At 43.9% G+C, this 17,593-nt stretch overlaps 1 protein-coding gene across 3 annotated transcripts in view; it reads left to right on the top strand.

Annotated features, from left to right (window-relative positions):
- LOC132406499 (neurturin) overlaps positions 1-17,276 on the top strand; it is a 33,022-nt gene extending 15,746 nt beyond the window's left edge. For 2 of the 3 annotated variants that reach the window (XM_059992257.1, XM_059992256.1), the window contains exons 3-4: positions 9,083-9,184; positions 11,675-17,276. In XM_059992257.1, coding sequence (XP_059848240.1) covers positions 16,796-17,272 — 477 coding nt within the window. In that variant the 5' untranslated portion in view covers positions 9,083-9,184; positions 11,675-16,795 and the 3' untranslated portion in view covers positions 17,273-17,276. The remainder of the gene's footprint in view (positions 1-9,082; positions 9,185-11,674) is intronic. The other variant, XM_059992258.1, reaches the window with a different exon arrangement.
- The last annotated feature ends 317 nt before the right edge of the window (positions 17,277-17,593 follow it).

Genomic DNA, 17,593 nt, shown 5'->3' with positions numbered 1-17,593 from the left:
CCCTGCACTTTAGTAGAGGAAATGAGAGGGTTTACTATATTCTAAATAGAGAGAAAATATAAAAGCCTGAGGCTCAAAGAAACTAGGGATTGCTTGTGCAGAATTCCATAAAGGTTAGTTTACAGGTTGAGTCGGTGGTGAGGAAAGCAAATGTGATGTTAGCAATCATTTCAAGAGGGCTAGAATATAAAAGCAAGGATGTAATACTAAGATTTTATAAAGCACGGCTGAGGCCTCACTTGGAGCATTGTGAGCAGTTTTGAGGCCCTTGGCTAAGAAAGGAAGTGCTGACATTGGAAAAGGTTCACAAAAATGATCCCAGGATTGAAGGGCTTGTCATATAAAGAGTGTTTGATAGCTCTGGGCCTGTATTCACTGGAATTCAGAGGAATGAGGGGTGACCTCATTGAAACCTATTGAATGGTGAAAGGCCTTGATAGAATGGATTCTTCCTATGGTGGAGAGTCTAAGACTAGAGCACACAGCCTCAGAGTAGAGGGGCATCCTTTTAGAATGGAGATGAGGAGGTATTTCCTTAGCCAGAGCGTGGTGAATCTGGAATTTTTTTGCCACGGGCTGCTGTGGAGGTCATGTCTTTATGTATATTTAAGACTGAGGTTAATAGATTCTTGATTAGTCAGAGGCAGAAGGGATACGGGGAGAAGGCAGGAAATTGGGGCTAAGAGGAAAAGTGGATCAGGCATGATGAAATGGTGGAGCAGATGCAATGGGCCAAATGGCCTACTTCTGCTCCTATGTCTTATGGGATCTGTACCCTCACTTAATTAAAGTCCGTTATTGACAAAGGTGAGGTGTATTGCATGTAGATTTACTACTCATATAAAAAATACAAGGCTGATAAAGTTGCCTGTGAAAAGGATGCAGAGACTCCACCAGAGACCTGAAGGGGAGAAGATAGTGCAAAATGTAGGAAAATACAGGATTACTAATTTTACTGGAAGAACAATATTTTATACCAAAGAGAGAAATAACTAATGTTGATCAAGAGCTGTCTAGACCATAAGACCTTGGAACAGAAACAGGCCATCTGGGCCATTGAGTTTGTTCTGCTATTTCATTATGGCTGATTTATTAGCTCTCTCAACCTCAATCTCCTGCCTTCTCCCTTTAACCTTTGATACCTTTACTAATCAAGAACCTATCAACCTCTGCTTGAAATATACACAATGACTTGGTCTCCACCGCCATCTGTGGCAATGAATTCCACAGATTCACCACCCTCTGGCTAAAGAAATTCCTTCTCATTTCTGTTCTAAAGGGATGTGGTAAAGGCTGTGTTTTCTGATCCCAAACTCCCAACTATAGGGAAACATCCTCTTAATGTCCATTCTATGTAGGTCTTTCAGTATTCCATAGGTTTCACTGATATCCCCAAACCCCCCACCCTATCTCATCCTTCAGAATCAGAATCAGAACTTTCACTTTCATTCCTGGGATCATTTTCGTGAACCTCTTCTGGACCCTCTCCAATGCCAGTACATCCTTTCTGAGAAAGAGACCCAAAACTGCTCACAATATTCCAAATGCAGTCTGACCGATGCCTTATAAAGCCTCAACGTTACATCCCAGATTTTATATTCTACTCCTCTCGAAATGAATGCTAACATTGCATTCATATTCCTTACACCAACTCAACCTGCAAGGTAACTTTTAGAGAATACGGAACTAGGACTCTCATGTCTCTTTGCCCCTCCAATTTCTTAATTTTCTTCCCAGTTAGAAAACAGCCTACACTTTAATTCCTTCGACTAAAGTGCATGACCATACACTTCCCTACACTATCTTCCATCTGCCACTTCTTTGCACCTTCTCCTAATCTGACCAAATCATAAAAACACAGAAAACCTACAGCACAATACAGGCCCTTCGGCCCACAAAGTTGTGCCGAACATGTCCCAACTTTAGAAATTACGAGGCTTACCTATAGCGCTCTATTTTACTAAGCTCCATGTACCTTAAAAGCCTCATAAAAGACCCTGTCATATCTGCCTCCACACCTTTGCCGGGAGCCCATTCCACACACTCACCACTCTCTGAGTAAAAAACCTACTCCTGACATCTCCTCTGTACCTACTCCCCAGCACCTTAAACCTGTGTCCTCTTGTGGCAGCCATTTCAGCCCTGGGAAAAGCCTCTGACTATCCACACGATCAATGCCTCTCATCATCTTGTACACCTTTATCAGGGCAGGTCACCTCTCATCCTCCTTTGCTGCAAGGAGAAAAGGCCAAATTCACGCAACCTGTTCTCATAAGGCGTACTCCCTAATCCAGGCAACATCCTTGTAAATCTCCTCTGCACCCTTTCTATGGCTTCCACACCCTTCCTGTAGTGAGGTGACCAGAACTGAGCATAGTACTCCAAGTGGGTTCTGACCAGTGTCCTATATAGCTGCCTATATATGTCCTATATAACATTACCTCTTAGCTCCTAAGTTCAATTCCATGATTGTTGAAAGCCAATACACCGTACACCTTCTTAACCACAGAGTCAATTTGCGCAGCTGCTTTGAGTGTCCTATGGACTCGGACCCCAAGGTCCCTCTGATCCTCCACTCTGCCAAGAGTCTTACCATTAATACTATATTCTGCCATTATATTTGACCTACTAAAATAAACCATTTCATACATATCTGGGTTGAACTCCATTTACCACTTCTCAGCCCAGTTTTGTATCCTATCAATGTCCCGCTGTAACCTCTGACAACCCTCCACACTATCCATAACACCTCCAACATTTGTGTGCAAACTTACTAACTTACTAACCCGTCCCTCCACTTCCTCATCCAGGTCATTTATAAAAATCACAGAGTAAGGGTTCCAGAACAGATCCCTGAGGCACTCCACTGATGACCGACCTCCGTGCAGAAAATGACCCATCTACAACCACTCTTTGCCTTCTGTAGGCAAGCCAGTTCTGGATCCACAAAGCAATGTCCCCTTGGATCCCATGCCTCCTTACTTTTTCAATAAGCCACAGAATCTCTGCTTCCTCAACATTGTCTGACCCTCCACCAACCTTTATATTTTCTGCAAACTTGACCACAAAGCCATCAATGCTAACATTCAGATGAAAGGTCTCTGTCCGAAACATCGACTGTACTCTTTTCCACAGATGCTGCCTGGCCTGCTGAGTTCCTCCAGCATTTTATGGTGTTGCTTTGATTCCCAGCATGTGCAGATTTTCTCATTTGTGGTTGAATTTAGATCATTGATTCATTGTCAAAGATGTTTGATCGGGTTTAAGGTCAGGACTTCGACTGGGCCACTCAAGGACATCAGTTTTTCAATTTTCTTCATTTGAAGCCACTCCATCGATATTCTGGCTGTGTGCTTTGGGTTGTTGTCCTGTTGAAAGACAAACTACCTCCCCAGTTTATGCTTTATGGCAGAGACTAGTGGGTTTTTAATCCAGGATCTCACTGTATTTAGTAGCATTCATTTTCCCATCAACCTGACCAGATTTCCAATCCCTGCTGTTGAAAAGCATCCCCGTAGCATAATGCTTCCTCTACCATACTTCACCATAGGGATAGTGTTACTTTGCTGATGCACAGTACTGGATTTAGGCCACACATACCACTTAGTGTTGAGGCCAAAAATTTCCACTTTAGCAACACAGGTAAGTGTGCAGATGCTGGAACTCCAAAGCAACAAATACAGAATGCTGGAGGAACTCAGCAGTCCAGGCAGCATCTATGGAAATGAATAAACAGTTGGCATTTCATGACTAGACCATTTTTTTAGTCTCATCCGATCACAAAACCTTCTTCCACATCCTTATAGTATCTTCTAAGTGATGCTTTGTAATGTCTTCATGGGCAAGGATATACTGCATTTTTTTTTAGCCTGTGCTTCTTCCTCGTCACTCTTCCATAAATGCTGTTTTATGCAAGGAAGGCCTTAGAGATTGTGAAGCCATGAACTTCATCTCCAGTTGTAGTCACTGACTACAGCAGCTCACTGAGAGTGGATGTTGGTGTCACAGTACCCTCTCTTATAAGTGTCATTCTTCAGTGACTAAGTCTAGAAGGGAGGCCTGATTTCGTCAGTGTGACTGGGGATCCATATTTTTTCCACTTTTTCACAATGGACTGCGCTGAACTCTGAGATATGGTCAGTGCCTTTGAGATGGTCTTGAAACCCCTTCCCTAGAGTTGTGCTTTTCTATTGTCATTTCCCTGACTTGTCTGGAATGCTCTTTTGTCTTCATTTTGGTTTGGCCTTTTGAAAATCTACCATACTGTAGGACCTTACAGAGCAAGGGGGTATTTATTATTATGAATTCATTGAAAAAATGAATTTTATACATCATCAGATTGGGTGAGTAGGAATGGTAACATGCTTGAGGAAAGTCGACATGTAATTACAAAGCCTCATAATTTTGGTTTTTAATTTTCAGTAGACAGGTTTTGGAATTTTTCTTTTTATTTGACATAATGCATAATGTTTTGTTGATTAGTACAAAAAAGCCTAATTCAATATATCTTAAATTTAGAAAATAAGATATCAAAATGTGAAAATAATTGTGGGGGCTGAATAATTTTTCAAGGAACTGAATATAACTTGAAAAGAAGCAGTCCTAAAGCTGAGCCCTGCAGAACACCACTGACAGCCAATCAGAAAAGGCCCTCTTTATTCCCACTCTTTGCCTCCCGCCAGTAAGCCAATCTTCTATCCATGCTAGCATCTCTCATGTAATAACTTGGGCTGTTATCTTGTTAAGCACTGTCATGTGCAGCACCTTGTTAAAGGCCTTCCGAAAATCCAAGTAGACAACATCCATTGATTCTCCTTTGTCTATCCTGCTTGTTAATTCTTCAAAGAATTCCAACAAAATTGTCAGACAAGATTTCCCTTTAAGGAAACCATGCTGACTTTGGCCTATTTTATCATGTGCCTCCAAGTACCCTGGAACCACATCCTCAATAATCAACTCCAACATCTTCTTAACCACTGAGGCAAGACTAAGTGACCTATAATTTGCTTTCTTCTGCCTCTCTCCTTTCTTGAAGAGTGGGATGACATCTGCAATTTCCCAGTCTTCCAGAACCATTTTGTAATCCACTGATTCTTGAAAGGTCATGCCTAATATCTCCACAATCTCTTCAGCTACCACTTTTAGAACCCTGGAGTGTAGTCCATCTGGTCCAGATGGCTTAGTTACAGTACCTTCAGACTTATCAGTGTTTCCAAGCACCTTCATATTAGTAACAACTATACTCACTTCTGATCCCCAACACTCTACTATTTCTGGCATTCTGCTGGTGTCTTCCACAGTGAAGACTGATGCAAAATACTTGATAAGTTCACCTGCCATTTCTTTGTCACTCATTACTACTTCTCTAGTGGTCTGATATCCACACTCATCTCTCTTTTACTCGATATATCTGAAATATGTGTTGGTATCCTCCATTATATTATTGGCCAGCTTTCCTCATATTTCATCTTTTCTCTATAGCTTTTTTAGTTGCCCTCTGTTGATTTTGAGAAGTTTTCCAATCCTCTGCCTTCCAGCTAACTTTTACTACATTATATGTCCTCTCTTTTGCATTTGTACTATTTTTAACATCCCTTGTCAGACAACGCTGCATCATCCTACCTTTAGAATATTTATTTATCCTTGTAATATCCTGTGCCTTCTGTATTGCCCCCAGAAACTGCAGCCAACGCTATTCTGCCTTCATCCCTGATAGTGTCCCCTTCCAATCAACATAAGTTAGCTCCTCTCTCATGCCTCTGTAATTCCCTTTACTGCACTATAAGACTGATATATCTGACTTTAGCTTCACCCTCTGAAATTGCAGAGTGAATATGATCATATTATGATCACTACTTCCTTTACCTTAAGCTCCCTAATCAAATCTGGTTCATTACAACCATTCCAGAATTGTTATTCCCCTAATGGGCTCAACCACAAGCTGATCTAAATACCCCTAAAATTTGTGGGAATTCTACAAATTTGCTCTCTTAGGATCCAGCACCAACCTAATTTTTTTTCAATCTGCCTGCATATTGAAATCATCATGACTATTATTACGTGACCATTTTTACATGCCTTTTTTAAATCTTCCATTGTAAATTATATCTCATATCCAGTCTACTGTTCAGAGGCTTGTATATAACTCTCATCAAGATTGTTTTACCCTTGCTGTTTCCTAAATCAACCCACAAGGATTCTACATATTCCGAACCTATGTCACCTCTTTCTAAGGATTTGATTTCATTTTTACCAACAGAACCACCCTACCCCACTCTGCCTACTTCAAATTTCAAAATTCAAAGTAATTATCCAAGTATATATATGTCACCATTTACAACCTTGAAATACATTTTCTTGTGGGCATACTCAATAAATCTATTTAATGATCACCATAACAGAATCAATAAAAGACCACCTAACTAGGGTGTTCAGCCAATGTGCAGACGACAATAGACTGTGCAAGTACAAAAAGAAGAAATAATAACAATAATAAATAAATAAATAAATAAGAAATTAATATTGAGAACATAAGATGAAGAGTCCGTGAAAGTGAGTCCATTGTTAGTGGAAACGTTTCAGTGATGGCCAGGTTAAGTTGAGTCAAGTTAACCCCTTTGGTTCAAGAGCCCGATGGTTGAGGGGTAATAACTGAACCTGGACAGAGTAGTGTGAGTCCTGAGGCTCCTGTACCTTCTTCCTGATAGCACTGCAAGAAGAGAGCATGTTATGGGTGGTGAAGGTTCCTGACGTAATCAGTATGCTCTCTGGGAAGGATTCCTGATTCAATATGTAGATGGGCCAACTAGAGGAGATTAGCATCTATAGAACTTTGTCATATTTTTAGATGCCATGCCAAATCTCCGCAAACTCCTAGGAAGAGGAGGTGCTGTCTTGCTTTCTTTGTAATTGCACTTACATGCTGGGCCTAGGACAGGTCCTCCAAAATAATAACATTGAGGAATTTTGAGTTGCTAATCCTTTCCACCTCTGATCCTCCGATAATGATACATGTATTTTCGATACAATACGTATCCTTGGATGTTAAGTTCCCAACTATGATCAGTAAACGCCTCATCTATGTGGTTTTCAGCCTCCCAAATGGCCCTGAGTACATCCACTGCTTTGTCTCCTGCCTGTCAGCCAGGCTTCTGTCCATACCAGTATCTTTTCTGGAATATGATGGGTTCTTGTTTAGCTGAAGTTAACATGCAAGTACACAGTTAGGAGTGAAAACAACAGTACATTGGCCTTTACTGGAGCCCTCACTGCAGCTATGGCAGCTATTGGAGAAAAAGAATGTGGCTGCCAAGGAGACAATGCATCAGAACTTCACTGGAGTTCCACTTTGCTCCAGCCAATGAGATCGGCTCTTGGCCCTCTTGCCACCACTGTGTTTATGGAAGTCCTACTCCAGCTATCCTCAGAGAATGATACCATCACCCCAAGTCTTGGTCTGTTGAAGCATGTCTGTGAGACATGTGGCTACAATTCCCTGCTTTTGACCTCAGATTATGCTGCTGCAAAATGGGATGTTTGTGGACACAAAGGATTAATTATAAATGCAAATCATTCATGTAGAGGTTGAGTGGCTGGAGCACAGACCATGTTATTGCATTAAACAAGTCCCATTGTTCCTTTGAGATGGAAGGGGGGCTTTAACTTGGTGAGTTCTGGGACTCAGAGAGGAAACTCTGTTTGTTGTTTGCTTATTAATCCATCATTCCCTGGGATCCTGGCCTCTTCAGAACATAGAACATAGAATGGTTCAGTGCACGTGACCATTTCACTGCAATTCCTGGAATCCTCCGTCCACCCCAAAAAGCAGCTGGCTAGTTGCAGCCACTGTTATCTGTTACCCTCTGACCCATAACCCATCTGATCATTATTTAAGTATGACTGATGTTGGATTCAGAGATTCTTCGGAAGTCAATATGAGGTATAAAATTCGGTGGTTATGGCCATTTTATTACAAAGAAGGGAAAAAAAAGAAACCATGGTTGTCTCATACTCAGATTAGAGATAAAAGCACATTCCATTGATGAGATGTAACCTATGAATTAGCCAGATTCAAACAGCGAGACACCTGCTGTACAGAAACTGGGGAGCTTCTAGAAAATACAAATCATCTACACTATCGTGACTGGAAAATTTACTGACAATTACACATGCAGTCAGTAGCCACTTTATTAGGCACTCCTGTACTTAATGAAGTGTGTTCGTGGTCTTCTGCTGCTGTAGCCCATTCACTTCAGGGTTTGACATCCTGTGTGAGATGCTTTTCTGTATACCACTGTTGCTACTTTCCCCTCCTCCTGAACCAATCTGACCGTGTTCACTAACAAGGCATTCTCGCCCTTAGAAATGCCACTGAATGGATTTTGTTTTTTTTTCCACACCATTCTCTGTAAACTCTAGAAAATGCTGTGTGTGAAGATCACTGGAGACCAGCAGTTTCTGAGAAACTGAAACTTCCCTGTCTGGCAACAACAATCATTGCACGATCAAAGTCACTGAGATCCCATTTATTCCCCATCCTGATGTCTGGTCTGAACCTCTTCATTAGTAGTGTCACAGCTGAACAAAGATCATGTAGGGATTATCTACTGAGTCAGTGTGGGTGAAAGTCAGAAACAGGAAGGGAGAATCCACTCTATCGGACGTATTCCAGAGCCCCCCTAATAGCACCAGAGACACTGAGGAACAGATCGGGAGGCAGATTTTGGAAAGGCACAAAAATAACAGGTTGCTGTCATGGTGAACTTCAGGTCTAATATTAATTGGTAGCTCATTAGTGTAAAATGTTTACAAGGAGCAGAATTTGTTAGGTGTGTCCAGGAAAGATTCCTGATTCAGTGTGTAGACAGACTGGATCTGGTACTAGGCAATGAATCAGGTCAGGTGTCAGATCTCCTGGTGTGTGAGCAGTTTGGAGAGAGTGACCATAACTCCATGGCCCGGGAGAGTGGTAGGAGCAGGCGACAAAGAAAAGAATTTAGTTGGAGGAATGTGAATAACAATGACTGTTCCTGTACCTGGTTTTGAGGGACCTAAGGCTCCTGTACCTCCTTCCTTATGGCAGCATTGAGAAGAGAGCGTGGCCTGGACAGTGGGAGTTGCTGATGATGGATGCCGCTTTCCAAGGACAGAGACCAGACTTGCTCGTATGCAACAGCTGAACATGGTAGGACCAATTAACCAGGTAGCTGATGAATTATTTGACACCCTGAACTTAGTACAAAAGACAAAAGACAATGCTGAACTTTCATAAAACACTAATTTGACCTTAGCTGGAATAGGAGTCCAATTCTAGCCATGGAAAGTTTGAGGGAATATTGAGGGATGTATTGGTCTGTGCCTAGTATGAAAGACTGGAGAAGTTGGAATTGATCAAAATCTGAATCAGGTTTATTATCATGGACACTATATCATGATGTTTGTTGTGTAATGGCAGCAGTACAGTAAAATATATTGTCCATTCAGAAATCCAGTGAGGGGAAGAAGCCATTTCTAAAACATTAGCTGTGCGCCTTCAGGCTCCTGCACCTCCTCTCCAACCATAGTAACGAGAAAAGGGTATGTTCTGGGTGGTGATGGGTTCTTAATGACAGACGACGCTTTTTTGAGGCATTGTCTTTTGAAGGTATCCTCGATGTGGGAAGGCTGGTGCCCATAGGGGAGTTGGCTAACTTTACAGCCCTCTGCAGCCTTCTCTGATCTTGTGCAGTGACCCCTCCATACCAGATGGTGATATACACTCAGTTAAAATGCTCTCCACAGTACATCTGTAGAAATTTTCGAGAGTCTTTGGTGTCATACCAAATTCCTAATGAAATATAACCACTGGTGTGTCTTTTTGTAATTGCATCAATATGTTGGGCCCAGGGTAGACCTTCAGAGATGTTGATACCCAGAGACTTGAAACTACTCACTCTTTTCACTGCCGATTGCTCAATGAGTTTGTATTCCCTCAACTTCCTCCTCCTGAAGTCCACAATCAATTCCTTGATTGTTCTCAGAGTCAATAACATCAAGAGGAAATTTGGCGGAAAAAGGGTTTAGGTAAAGTAACCAGACACTGTTTCAGGTGGCTGAATATTGTGTAGCCTGAGATGCCTGTTAAAGAGGATTGGCCAATAAGTAGGTCGATGGGAGTTGGGGTGAAAGGTCACTTTACTGCCCAGAGGATAGTGAACATCACAAGACTCAGAATGGTTGGAACGTGAGGTCAGCCACCCAGTTGACTAGTTCAATCAGACCCTTCATACAGAAAATGGAAAAATGACCAAAGGAGGATAAAATCGAAAAATAAGGAGCAAAAATGGTTTTGTCTTACTTGAATTTTGAGACTTAATTACCAGGGAGAGGGTCTGGTTTTCAGGAGTTAAATTCCAGGAAGTATCTGTCTTTGAAGCTCTCATCCCTTAGCAGTGAAAGGACACACAAGAATGTGCCATTAGAAAATAATTCCCATTCCTCAACCTTAATAGAAAGCCCCTGCAAATGTACTTCAGTGTGGAATATCCACCCTGGAACTGGGAGGTAATGAGGCTCTTGGAACTGATACTTAAATCCTTTACTCAGCCCTTTCATCCTCTGATATCCTTTCCCAATTAAAATGCAATGCCTTAGAAGCTCCAAATGTCCTTTTGCACCCAGTCCTTTTGGAGCAAGAATTCCAGATTTCCACCAGCTTTTTGTGGAAAGAGATGTTCCCTCATTTTCTTCTTGAAAGGCCTAGTTCAAATTTTCTAGACAGAACTTCTGCTCTCAGTGTTCAATTCCCCCCCTACCACCACCCCACTCCATCAATACTGCCCACCAGAGCTCAAGTTTACACAGATTGATAGGATATAAGCAGAGGGAGTTCCTGGAGTGACAGAATTTGGATAAAGGATTTTCCTTGATTGGTGGGATCCAGAGAAATGGAACTCCTTTTGTGTTGGAATATGTGTTTGGAGACATAAGAGAATGCAGATGCTAGAATCTGGAGCTAAAAGCAAACTGCTGAAGAATCAAAGATCAAGAAGTCCGGCAGCATCTGCAGAGGGAGACACACAGTCAACATTTTAGGACAAGACCCTTCTTCTGGTTTTGGAATGGTTGGGTATTTGGGGCATTCTGGCTTGTTCCACGTCAGACAGAAGACTTCTGAGATTATAGGAGTTAGGCAAACACCACAGAACCCCCTCATTAGTCAAGAAGGCATAGTATCATCTACATTTTCTGATGATATTAAGGCGGGCAGGTCTCCCTGTTCCCATTTTAACAACTTTCTACAGGAACTCCATCGAGAGTGTCCTGACTGGCTGCACCATTGTGTGGTACAGAAGCTGAGGATTTACCAGAGCTGTTGTATATGAAGGGCTGGAACAATTTTAAGGATTCCAACCATCCATGCCACAATCTGTTTGATCCATTACTATCAGGAATGAGGTTCAGGAGCATCAGGACTAGGATGGGTAACCCTGCCACCACAGAGGTCTCATCACAAGGACAGTGGCCTGTTTACTGTACTGCTCACTGTTTACTCATGTCACACATTTCACTTGCACTTTGAATTGTATTAACATATTTATGGTAATGCTTTATTTTCTGTGCTGTGTGAGACATATGTATCATGGATGCACCATGGTGTAGAGGAATGTTGTGTTGTTTGGTTGTGTTTGTACAGTCAGATGACAATAAACTTGAGGACTTGGTGACTGTGTGGCGGAGTGTTCAGAGACCTGTTGAAATGGTGAAAATTCCTTCATCAGCTTCCAATGTAATACAGGTAAAGCATTCCCTTATTGATCTGAACGTTCTACGGGGAGCTGTGTGCCACACAGGACACTTTAACCTCCCAGTAAATAGTTTACCAGCTTTCTCAATGTATGGTGTAGGTCGAGCCAGGATTCTAAGGGTTTACAGTGCAGTGGTTGTGCTTCCTCCACAGTCCTGCTGACAGCTGGGCCCACAGGTGGAATACAGGAGCAGCCCATTGAACTTACTCTGCTATTCATCATTGTTAACGTTTTTCTCAACCTCATTCTCCTCTCTCTCCGTGATCCCCACTACCAATCAAAAACCTATCATTCTTTACCTGAAACAAAAACACCCAGTAATTTTCCTCCACAGTTGTGGCAATGAATTCTGTAGGTTCCCCAGCATCTAGCTCTAGAAATTCCCCCTAAGCTCAGTTCCTTCATTTTGAGGCTGTGCCCTTAGATCCTACACTCTCCTACTAATGGAAACAGCCTCTTTATCCTTCAAAACATTGAGTACAGGTCCAGGGCCGTTGAATTTATCCAAATACATTTAACCTTTTGTTCCGGGGGTCATTCTTGTGAATCAATTTCACCAGGGTGAGCACATCATTCGTTTTATATAGGGCCCAAAATTCCCTAATCTATTTCAAATGCAGCCTGACCGAAGCTTCAACAATACATCCTTGCTTTTTATGTTTTAGCCCTCCTGAAATGAATGCTAACACTGCATTAGCCTTCTTTACCTTAGAGTGACTCTGCACAGGAGACCCACATCAGTTGGTGTACAGACCATCTCTTGGCCCTGACAATGGGGAAGGTGGACAGAACAAAGGGAGCTGAGACCAGATTCAACCGCAACCCGTCCTGATCATTCCCACCAATGGTTGTGCAGGCAGGTGGTTCCTGCCTTACAGCTGTTAATACTTTTGCTTGCGGTCACAGCGAGGGGAGCTCGTCGGTGGAAATATTCTGTCTGAAACAGAAAGGGTGATTTGTGAAGGGATTAAGGCTGACAAGGGGCGCTGAGGGATTTATGAGCAAAGTCTGCAGGATTATTCGGGGAAAATTCAACTGAGCATTTCAAAGTGTTGTGCGTGTCAAAAGCATCTTGTGCGTGATGGATTGATGGGTGAAGCACCTCCTTCAGAAAGTCCATAGGAATTCCCTCAGCATTCCAGGTCTGCTAAGAAGCAGATGCTGCAGGAGCCAGCTCGGTGGAAGAGCAACTGTTCCTCTCCAGCCCACCACAGGACTCCTGTGCTCTCCCGCTCTGGGAACCTGCTCCTGAGTGATGATGACAATTCCTGTTGAATAACCATCCGGCACCCAACAGAGGGTCATCTGCTGGTGGTGTGATGGCACCTAATGTCTGAATTACCCATGGCCAGTTGTACAGCAATCAGAACAACCCATTCTGTTAACCCCCAGGTCCCCCTCCTCCTTCCCTTCCTCTCCTATCAGATTCCTTCTTGTCCAGCCCTTGACCAATTCCACCCACCTTTTTATTCTGATATCTTCCCCCCCACCACCTTCCAGTCCTGATGAAGGATCTCAGCCGAAACATCGACTCTTCATTTATTTCCATAGAGGCTGCCTGACCTGCTGAGTTCCTCCAGCACTTTGTGTCTGTTACTCTTGTCATTACGTTACCTTGATATTTATATTTTGATGGGAACCAGGATTGCAATAGTTAGTCACTGCCTGTTGCACCGATGGTGTTTAGGGCAGCAATGAAGGTCCTCCATGACTACCTGTCCTTGGCCATCTTCTCTGTTGTGCCCCAGGTGCGGTTCACCGTGTTGTCGGATCCGAATCACACTGTGTGTATGAGAGGTGTGCTGGGCAAGGAGCTGATAGATGATGCAGGAGGTGATGTATTGCCGATGGTTTATATATACAGTGTGATGGGTGACCCATACTGAAGGTACGAGTAGGTGACAAGTTACACAGTGCTTAGTCCAAAAGATCAATCAGAGTTATTACCACTGACTATGTGATATCAAATTTGCTGTTTTGCCAGGAGGGATGTTGAGGCTTTGGAGAGACTTACAACAGTTCTACCTGGTTTAGAGGGCATGTGCGATTACAAGAGGTTGGATAAACTTAGGCTGTTTTCTTTGGGGCGGTGAGACTGAGGAGGGATCTGATAGAGGTTTATAAGATACTGAGAGGCGTGAACAGAGAGCACGTTTGTCAGGGTAGAAACGTCTAGAACCACTATAGGTGAGAATGGGCAGGTTCAAGGGAATGTGAGGGGTAAGATTTTTACTCAAGACAGTGGTGAATAACTGGAAGGCACTACCTGGTATGGTGGTAGAGGCAAATACATTAGAGGCTTTTAAGAGCTGTTTAGATAGGCACGTGACCGTGAGGAAGGTGGAGGGATGTGGACATTATGCAGGTAGGAGGGATTAGTTTTGGGTTTTTGGGTTTTTGCTTTTGATTGGCTTTTTAGCGGGTTTGTGGGCTGAGAAGTCTGCTCCTGTGCTTGTACTCTTCCATGTTCTAAATAAAAGTAACGAGGTTGGGCTTGTGGACCATCCTGTAATGCAATAGCTCCAGGGACAAGGTGAGGAGTGAGTGAACATGAGGTGAAGTGGAGGGAACGTGGTAGTGATATTCTTGTGTGTTTGAAAGGCTTCTACTTCTTGATGGTAAAGGCCACAGAATTTGAAAGGTCTTGCCAGATTAGCCTCAGCAAATTACACGCTGAAGGCACTGTGTACCAGTTGTGGAGTGAACGTATGTTTCAGTTGGATGAGCCCCCAATCCAAACCAGCTGCTCTGTCTGTCATGCTTGTTGACTAGTTACTTGCATTTCTTCGAGATGGCAGACATTTCTCTGCGCTCCTGCTGCATGCTGTAGGTGATAAGGAGAGAGGAGGCGCGTCTCCCTCTTGTAGCAGTCCAGTTAAGTTCCTCATCAACTCTGACATTGATTGCAGGGGACTGATGAATGCTCAATATTATGAAATATGATTAGATTTTATTGTTGATGATGGTTCCTGTGATCGTAAATGCTGCTTGCCACTTTGAAGTCCAAGGTCATTTATGGCCCAGATTATTTACACAAGTGTGCTGGACTCTGGCGTGAGGGGCACTGGACACGGCTAGAATGAGTTGAGAGCTCTGGACAGAATGTAGACGTGCAGAGGTTTCAGAACACTGTCTGATGGGCTTTGGAAGTATCACGTGAGTACAGGTATAAGATGAGTCCTGGGCTCTCAATGTGGCATGAGTGTACGATAGGTCTGGTTCACAGGACAGATGCATGAGGGTCTGGGTGTGGCACAGGCTTGAAATGAGACCCAGGTGCACTGGTCAACCCGGATGTGACCAACTGCACCACTGGTCTGGTGTGTGCTCACACGTAGGACATGTGCAGGTGCGTTACAGTAAGGGTCTGGTGAATGCAGTACTCTGTGTAGACTTAAGAGGATTGAACTGAAATTTCTGAAGTGAGATTGGAACTCCAAGGTTAACAGAGGAGCCAGAGAGCTGCCTCTGCTCCACTCCCATCCTTTTAAGGAAGTTTAAGAATAAAGCAGGCCGATGCGAGGGAGGGTCCTCCTGGAGCGGTCTTGAGACATGTGCTGCCTCTGGAGGACTCTGCAGGTAGTGCTGCCTTACAGCTGGTGACTCATTGGCTGGAGCTGGATGAGATTTGCTTTACTCACGGTTAACGTGGTTTCTGCAACATTCTGAGGTATTTGGACCTGCTGACACCCGGCAGCTCACCGGCTAGCCATGCCAGGAATGTCGTATGAAATATGTGTCAGTGCAAGGATTCAGGGTACAGATGCGCTTTAAATACTCCAATTCACTCACTCCATCACAAACACCCAGCAGCAGCGAAGCAAGAGCAGCTGAAATTAAAATCAGATAAAGAACTCAGAGCAAGCGCAGGGAACTCACTCAGCTTGGTCATCGCAAGAGTATCTTCTTTTGTGGAGCGGCATTCTGCATACTGGGACAATGGCATCCCCATGGCTGCTAACGCTCCTGGTCATTTTTCCCATTGCTTATCAACCAGCCAGGGGAAATGGATCTCCAGAGGACAGTGACCCAGTGCCGCATCTGCCTGGTAAGTAAAACTCACACGTTCACTAATAACGAGTTTCAAGATAGAGTGAGAGAGTGTGCGAACACACACAGGCAGTCACAGTAGTGTAATGTTTGCGTGACGTTATTACAACTTGGGCATCAGAATTTGGAGTTCAATTCCGTTTTCCTCTGTAAGCAAGTTCCCTCCCATGTGCATATGGGTTTCCTCCCAAAGTTCAAAGACATACCGGTTAGGTTAACTGGTCATTGACAAGTCTCCCGTGATCAGACTAGGGTCGGGTCGGTGGAGTGCTGGGTGGTGCGGCTCAAAGGGCCAGAAGGACCTATTCTGCGCTGTACCTCTAAATAAGTATTTATAATTGAATGTCAGTTTCATAAAATAACCTGCACTGAGATTACTAATTCTATAAAGCATAATCCAAATGAAGTTCCATCCGGGTGAGAGTCCATGTCCAGTACTGGAAGGAACGGAGACCAGGTTCATGGCTCCTGCTGGAGATACCTACCTAGGTGAATAGAGGGATCTGTTTCCACTTGCACAGAGAATCTGGATTACATAAACAGGCCTGGGATGTGATCCCAGTAGATGTCAACCTGGGATTCCCGTTTGTAGCTTTTGTTGGAAAGAGGCAAACTTCCCCAAAGTTTTACTCCGGGTAACATGCACCCATGCTTCCTCCACTGCAACTTCAAATAAACCCCCACGAATAAGCAGCTGGTATCAGTAACATAACCACAAGCCGCAGGATTGTTATAAACAACCTGTCTGGTTCACTAATATCCTTTAGGAAGCCTGATGTTCTTTCAATATCTAATCTAAAAAAACACCAGACCCAGCAGAGTAGCTGTGATTAGCTGGTCACACGGGAATGGAGAGACATTAGTTTTGCTTGTAAAGGCTCTGTGGTTAGTGAGTAAAACCTCTGATGAAATGGTTGAAATGAAATACTGTATGAGTTCATTTTCTGCTTTTGCCAGAGATGGGGGCTAGTACGCTCCAACGATCCGACGGAGATCCAGATGGGGAATTCGTCATTTCACCGTCTCCTTCATCAGTCTCGTCTCTCGAAGCTTCAGACCCACAGCCGTACGCAGGAAGGTCGCGAAGAAAGCGGAAAATGTCTGTGACAAGGAAGGGAGAGGCGTGGGAGGAGAGGAGCTGCCGGCTGCGGGCACTGCAGCTGCGGGTGCATGACCTGGGTCTGGGCTATCGCTCCGATGAAATTATTCTCTTCAAGTACTGCAGCGGCAGCTGCCCCCTGGCTCGCACCAACCACGACCTCACCCTCTCCCTCCTCCTGCGCAAGGCCGACCTTCTCAACCTGTCCCGAGAGAAGATCGTTAGCGACCCATGCTGCCGGCCGACACAGTTCAAGGATGTCAGCTTCCTGGACAACGAAAACCGCTGGCACAGGGTGGAGAAGCTGTCAGCTTCAGAGTGCAGCTGTATCGGGTAACCATCTGTGGCGGGGGGGGGGGGGGGGGGTGGGATAGTGAGGGGAATTTAGGGAGACCAAAGGGGGAATCCAAACGAGGCAAATTCTTGAGCTGGTTGGGGGTGAAGAACAAAGGTCAGGGTGTGGGCATGAATGGAACCACTTCCACAGGGTAACCAAAGGTTACCTTTGGTTGTGTTGGGGTAAATGACTGAGACCGGTCCCTGGAATAATGGTTGAGGGGAGGGTTCTACATGGTGGAGCTCTCTCTCTCTTCTGTGCATCTCCTTTCCATCCCAAGTTCCTCAACTCAGCAGGATTGGGCTGGAGGCTCAAAGGTGC

The sequence above is a fragment of the Hypanus sabinus genome, chromosome 16 (assembly GCF_030144855.1).
Source record: "Hypanus sabinus isolate sHypSab1 chromosome 16, sHypSab1.hap1, whole genome shotgun sequence".
Classification (NCBI taxonomy): Eukaryota; Metazoa; Chordata; class Chondrichthyes; order Myliobatiformes; family Dasyatidae; genus Hypanus; species Hypanus sabinus.
This window is presented reverse-complemented; position numbering and strand designations above follow the sequence as displayed.